This window comes from Ricinus communis, chromosome 8, assembly GCF_019578655.1.
Source record: "Ricinus communis isolate WT05 ecotype wild-type chromosome 8, ASM1957865v1, whole genome shotgun sequence".
In the NCBI taxonomy this organism is placed as follows: domain Eukaryota; kingdom Viridiplantae; phylum Streptophyta; class Magnoliopsida; order Malpighiales; family Euphorbiaceae; genus Ricinus; species Ricinus communis.
The window spans coordinates 22,526,099-22,533,181 of record NC_063263.1 but is presented as its reverse complement, the minus strand read 5'-3'; the positions used below and the strand labels follow the sequence as shown (position 1 = coordinate 22,533,181).

The window sequence follows — 7,083 nt, the reverse complement described above, 5'->3', positions numbered from 1 at the left end:
TATCTTAATTTGTGACTTCAACACTTTCAAAGTGTCATCATTTAGCTGTGTAACGAATGAATTGAATTATTGAAAAAGTATAAACATTCACTTTTTATGGACTTGTACACTAAATATGCTAATCAAAGCTAAAAAAGTACATTAGACAACACAAAGCTGATCACATAACTATAGCAAAACAAGAACCAGTAAACGACAACTGAATCATAACAAACACCTGTAATTGCAGCAGCACCAGCACTAACTAGCATTTTAAGTTAATTCAACAACAAATGAACATTGCATGAAAATAAATAAAAATTCAAATAGTAAAGTGCCATCTCTGGTGTCTTACAAATCTCTTCTCTCAAATTATACCACAATTAGGACAAATGTTAACTCAAAAGACACAAAATCCTTGAACTAGACGATATCACTATCACAAAGTCCTTTTAGCATGTTCAGAAACAACATATTTTGATAAGAACTCAGAAAACATTTATACCATTACCAAAACCCGAGCTTTATTTTAGTATTGTAGCTCTATCAATCAAAGGTTGAAAAATATCATCCCACTCCTATAATAAATATTTTTGTAATTTCATATACAAGAGCAAACATGAATTTAGATTATTTAACCCATTAAGAGAAGTGATAATTCATTCATGATGCAATAGGTGAAACCAGTTCTTGGAAAGGAAAGAGAGAGAATGGCGATGAGAGCATCGACGATGCGAGAGGGAAGGTGGTTATCGTTGTCAGAGGCGAGGTGATTGAGGGAGGAAGCAGCGGCGAAGTAATTGATCAATGTCGACAGGGGTGTTTGGTCTTTGAGTTCCTGTGACATGACGTCGATTCCTATGCAGAGGTATTGATGATTTTCTTGTGAAAAAATAGAGAAGCAAGAGAGAATTGATTTGCAGAAAATCATTTTTAGTTTTGTAGAGATTATAGAGAAAACATCCACTTTGATTGAGAATGGAGGTGCGATTTAGAGCTATAGAGATTTGGAAAACCGTAAAAATGAAAAGAAAAAATTAAAAGAAAGTAAAAAAGAAATAAAGATACAGTAATAAATAAAAAAATAAATAAAAAGTACCGTATAAATTATATAATTAAAAAAAAAAAAACTGTATCTTGTGTAATTTTTTCTTTATTTCATTATTTTCTTTTTTTACCCAACTATTTAAATTTATAGTTTATCCGCACTATTTCCTGCCTCGACTGTTAATTGAGCTCCACATATTTCAGTCTATCAATGGCTGCATTCTTTTCTTGCAGAGCTCTCCAATCTTTTCTTTCTCCTTCTTTTTCTTCTTCTTCTTGTTCTTCTTTTCCAAATGCTCATTATCTTCCACAATTACTCCCAATAAAACTAGAATTCCCATCTGTCTCCTGCTGCAGCTGCACCCATGCGAAACTCCTCCACCCATCCACCAATCTTATCTTCTTACTCGACAGGCCTTTTTTGGACACTCAGACTGCTCTTGCCACTATCAGTGTCGTTGCTGCCATTGCGCTCTCTCTCTTCTTGGGCCTCAAGGTTCTCAAATGCATTCCCCACTTATTCATTCTTTTGTCTTTTTAACAAATGCATAGCTCAAATTTACAGTTGCGAGTTTTCCCTTTGTGCGTTTTGCAGGGAGATCCTGTTCCCTGTGATCGCTGCGCGGGAAATGGTAATATATAGCCATCTCTTTCTGTATCTCTCTCTCTAACTTGTGGGTTTGAATCCTATGAAAATTGCATTGTTTCATCAAGAATCCTACAATGTACAAGATGGACTATGTTGCTAAATTATCTTTTAATTGTAGAGGATAGACCTTCTGATCACCAAATTTATCTATTTTTTCTTTTTATGTCAGAATTGAGTTTATATGATAGAGTAAAGAAAAGAAGAAGAAGATGTTTGAATGTTTGATATACTGAATTTTGAAGATTATTGCTTAGACTGTCATGAAGGATAGCGCAACAAAAATACTGTAGAAAATTGGACAAGAATTTTTATTATTGCATTATGCTGCAAGGCCTCCATTGTTATTTATGAAACTTGCATTCAGTGATACCAATCTTGTTTATTAGCTATGTAATATTTACCTTTGTTAGTTTAAAGACCTATGCTAGTTATCTAGTAAGCTTATATAAAAGTTCCCAACTTAGGCTGATTACGAGATGCTGTTAACTGTCAAGGGCTGATAACTAGCAATTTTACTGGATCTAAATTTCATATCCATATTCTAATTTTGGTCAAAATTTTGTATGGGATAGCATATGATGTTTCCTTTTCAGTCAGTAAAGCAAAAGAGCATATTCTTGATCAAGAAACTTACAGCAAGATAATCCAGCTGCTTATCTTAAGTTGGCAAATCTGGGAAATCTCAACTTGAGTAGAACAGCACATCTCAAGTCTCCCTAACTATACATTTAGAGAAGTTGAGTTGAACAGTATTTCTAACATGCTCAATCCCATTATCAACAATAGGACTCTCATGCTGAAAATAACTGTATTCCTCTACATCCCAATGAAGTACCCAGTAGGAAAAAAAGATGTTCTCCTAATTCTGCTCAATAATTTTTTCCCCAGGCTTCCTGCAATGCCAATTTATCTCCTTCTCCAGCTAAGAATAGCTCTCTGGTAACATTTGACACCTGAGCTGAGATTACATACTGAAAAGATAAATGATCAATAGTTGGCCATACCACTGAAAGCCATATGGCATCTCTCACCTGGCTAGTTTTGTTATTTCTTCAGTATTCTTCAAACATGCATCAGAAAATGATAGGATAATAAATTGGTTACCTGCCCACCTTGTTGTTCATATACTGATATTTGTAGGCACTTGTCAAGACTTTATCAACTGTTATTCTCTTACTATTACATCTCTATGGTAGAGATAAATGTATCTGTTCTGCTCCTATACTTTTTCTCTCGCTAGGGATGAATTTTGGGGTTTGGGAAACAAAGGAGCTTAATATTGCTTATGGGTTTATTATTGCTGGTCAATTACCAAAATATTGACTGTGCTCAGGGATTGCTCTATGAAAGTTGCCAGTTTCAGCGAATTATTTTGGGCTTAACTATTGCTAAGATAACTACAGACTGTACTGCTAAGTTTTTATGTATAAAAGTGTCCTGCTGATATAAGAATTTAAATAACCTCATTATTTATCAGAATTGCCATTTTCACTCATCATATTATTGAGTAGTACTTGATATTTAAATGGAAATATCTGGTTGTAAGTATTATCTGTGATGGTTCCCGCATTTATATTAATATCATCATTTAGTATTTGATATTTTAGGTGAAAATATCTGGTAATATCTCTACTCTGTGATAGTAGGTGGCACAAAATGTGTTTTTTGCAATGATGGCAAGATGAAGCAAGAAACGGGCTTGGTAGACTGTAGGGTTTGCAAGGGTGCAGGTATCACATCCCAATTTCATTCATTGTCAAATACTCAAAGCACCAAAATGCTTTTTGACATCTAATAACTATTATGTACCACAATGCATTTCATATGAGTATGACAAATGGAATCAATATATGCATCCTTTCTATTATTTAAGTAGGTCTTTCATTTTGCTTGTTCACAATAAGTTTATATCAGTATATGATCACTAGCCTATTTCTGTTGTTATTGTCATTTTGGTGATTGTTAATCCAAGTTAATTTTGCATGGCCAGCTACGGAATTTTATTAGTTAGTGCTTGAATGTTATGTTAATTTTGAATGATGCTTTACAAGTTCTAAATTCACTCCTTAAGGACATATTGAATTATAAAGTATTTGAAAGTTATCTGTGCATTCCCATTGTGCCCATTTCCAAATTACAAGCTTGGTATGCCTCTCTAGGATTGATACTCTGCAAGAAGTGTTCGGGTTCTGGATATTCAAGACGCCTATGAGCTTTAAATTCAGCTCTGTGCAGTCATATTTTTGACCATGTAAGACAAATTTATTGAAGCACCAATTCTTTCGGCAGATCCTTGTTTTCTTTCCGTGCCACCCCACCATATTTTGTAAATTATTTTTGTCTATTGCCCAACTTATTATGTAATTATTATGAACTGTGAATGATGAAACTGTAGATTCAATGCAACTTGTGTTTAAATTAAAATCAATTCAATTTTTAAAGCCAAATTCAGCAGGCCAGATGATTTCCAATGACAATTATTACAGAAATGTTGTCTAGTTTCTTCCTTGTGTCTTTTGTTTGTTTTCTTATTCTTGTTGTTAATTATTATGTACTAAAAACAACAGTTTAGCACATGAAACTTGTTAGCACATTCTTGTGAGCATCCCCCACTGACAATATTCCCTCAGGTGAAACATCAGTTTTTTATAATTTACACTGCCATTGATGGGCAATACCTCTGACTAATTACTGCTCATATAAGCTCTTTCTTGGAAAGAAAGAGAATTTTCTTTTACTTCCTGATGACTTATCTCACTGCTATTCTTTTTAATCTTCATTTTCAATTGCATTTCAAATTAGTATTATCTCAAAATTATATCCTTTTGTGACCAAAAGTTGTTTCCTACAAATTAAACTTGCTGATCCATGTCAATGGATGTAAAATAAACTTTTGTCCAGATTGTAGTATATTATTTCATGTGCTCTTTTGTGGGTTTTCTTTTTTCTTTTCTTTTTTTCTTTTTTCTTTTTTCTTTTCTCTTGGGTTCTTAGTGAAATTTAATGTCAACCTGATGGAGACATAATTTTTCTCATCGAAAACATTTTTAATCAAAAATCAATTCCACCAATCTGTCGATCTGTTTAGGCCTAATGGAATGATTATGGCTCTATCACTCATTGCTGCTAGTCATCCTAACACTAAAAATAAGCCTAAGCTTTGTGGTACAAAAGAATTGAATTACTATCAAAACTCTAGCAGCTAACTAATCTAAAATCAAGGTCATAAGTAATTTTCCAGCAGTGCTTGTTTTCTTCAAGTGCATGCTGTAATATATATGTGCAGATGCAATTGCCTCCAGCAATAGCTACAAGATTTAATCTTATCCAATAAGTGCACAGAAAGATGCAGAAACTACACGCCATCTTTTTGTATAAAGATAATAAATCCTCTAACCGAAAAGCCTCCTTTCTTTAACTCTTTCTTTGTTGTTCTTCTTTCTTTATTCGTCTTCTTAATGCTTCATTTCTTTCCTCAGTAGCACCCAGAAATATGTCCAACTCTACTCCTTATGAGGTCGATGAATGCAGAGGAGTTCTTCGCGTTTACAGCGATGGCTCAATCTGGCGTTCTACTGAGCCAAGCTTCAAAGTTCCTGTTCATGATGGTGGTTCTGTTCTATGGAAAGATTGCCTCTTTGACCCTGTTCATAATCTTCACCTCCGGCTCTACAAGCCAGCTTCTTCATCCTCTTCCACCAAGCTTCCAGTCTTCTATTACATCCATGGTGGTGGCTTTTGCATTGGTTCTCGGACTTGGCCCAACTGTCAAAACTACTGTTTCAAGCTTGCCTTGGACCTTCAAGCTGTGATAATCTCTCCGGATTACCGTTTAGCTCCGGAAAACCGGCTTCCTGCTGCCATTGAGGATGGATTCATGGCCATGAAATGGCTTCAAGCTCAGGCTTTGTCCGAGGAGGCGGATACATGGCTATCTGAGGTTGCTGATTTTAGTAAGGTTTTCATTTCTGGTGATTCAGCTGGTGGGAATATTGCACATAACTTGGCTGTTCGGCTAGGAGCTGGATCGCCCGAGTTGTCCCCTGTTCGGGTGAAGGGTTATGTACTTTTGGCACCCTTTTTCGGTGGGATGGTGAGGTCTGTATCAGAAGTAGAGGGGCCTAAAGACGCATTTCTGAACTGGGAGCTCATTGACAGGTTTGTACTAAAATTTGACATTATGAGCTTTAGCCTAATACCCTAAAGATTAAAAGGCATTCTTTATACGCCTTTTACACATCTTCTTGAACTCTAGACTTTGCCTTTAAACTTAAAGCATGGATTGCTAATCTGTGACAAACTTCTGTTAACATATAGATTTTGGAGATTATCCATTCCCATTGGCGATACAACTGATCACCCTCTAGTGAACCCATTTGGACCATATAGCCAGAGTCTTGAACTAGTAAATCTTGACCCAATTCTAGTGATCATGGGAGAAAGTGATCTGCTGAAAGATCGTGCTAAGGATTATGCAGAGAGACTGAAAGCTTGGGGAAAGAAGATCGAATACGTTGGATTCGAAGGAAAGCAACATGGCTTCTTCACCATTGATCCTAATTCAGAAGCATCAAACAAATTGATGTTACTTATCAAAAGCTTTATTAATGAGAATGATTATCAGAACATTCATTTCTGAAAGTTCCTGCTAAAGATGGTATGTGTGAGCTTTATGTATGTGTCTCTCAACTGCACAAAATGTGGTTATTTTCTTATCCTTCTTATGTTGCAATTTCCCAACAATATTCTCAATAAAAATCATGATGGTTAGTAGCTATATTTCTCCCTCGTTGACTTCTAATATAAAACGAATTTTTATACAATTATCTAAAAAGTGAAGTCAGTTAACTTTTATACCCACGTTTCTAAAAATTAACAAAAATACGTTCAAAATATAAAAATCTAATTTTTATACCTACTATCAAAAAACACGCTTATTTTCCACCCAAAAGAATGTTTATAATTGATTCTCTTCACACATATATTCTCTTTCCAAATCCATTAAAGAAGATAAGATAAAATAAAGAAAAAGCTTGCTCTATATATATATCATAAAATTGAAATGTGTTCTTTTTAAAAGTTTTAATTATACAAAACAAATAATATTAGATAAAAATTAAATAAATTTAAATTCTAAATTTGATTTCATCCAACTATTTTATTTAATTGTAGAAAAATCTATTTCTTTTACAAAGAGTTATTATAATTTTTTATTAGTTAATTTAAAAATTATTAAATTAGTTTCAAACTTTAACCTTTCAAGTGATTGGTCAAATATCCACTTAAATTATATTAAATTGTGTTTTGAGAAAATATAAAAAATATATTTATGATATATATTACTACTCATTAATTCTTCCATAACATTTAACATAAAATAGGAAAAGAAACTCTTAATAGTGATATAT

General features: G+C 33.8%; 1 protein-coding gene across 2 annotated transcripts; it reads left to right on the top strand.

Moving 5' to 3' along the window:
• The first annotated feature begins 523 nt into the window (after positions 1–523).
• On the top strand, positions 524–6,452 carry LOC8289544 (probable carboxylesterase 15). 2 transcript variants are annotated; one of them, XM_015724418.3, is made up of 5 exons: positions 524–1,522; positions 1,622–1,658; positions 3,319–3,405; positions 5,155–5,833; positions 5,993–6,452. In XM_015724418.3, the coding sequence occupies exons 1-5, from the start codon at positions 1,238–1,240 to the stop codon at positions 6,312–6,314; spliced, it is 1,410 nt and encodes a 469-aa protein (XP_015579904.2). In that variant the 5' UTR covers positions 524–1,237; the 3' UTR covers positions 6,315–6,452. The 2 variants fall into 2 exon arrangements, with proteins under 2 accessions (XP_015579904.2, XP_015579905.2); XM_015724419.3 differs by having other exon boundaries at positions 528–1,522; positions 3,322–3,405.
• The last annotated feature ends 631 nt before the right edge of the window (positions 6,453–7,083 follow it).

What these genes read in the sequence shown, in the direction of transcription:
- LOC8289544 (XM_015724418.3), top strand. Translation starts at nt 1,238, where the DNA reads ATGGCTGCATTCTTTTCTTGCAGAGCTCTCCAATCTTTTCTTTCTCCT. An exon ending in CTCTCTTCTTGGGCCTCAAG is followed by an intron (nt 1,523 to 1,621) that starts GTTCTCAAATGC and finishes TGCGTTTTGCAG; the next exon opens with GGAGATCCTGTTCCCTGTGA. An exon ending in TGATCGCTGCGCGGGAAATG is followed by an intron (nt 1,659 to 3,318) that starts GTAATATATAGC and finishes ACTCTGTGATAG; the next exon opens with TAGGTGGCACAAAATGTGTT.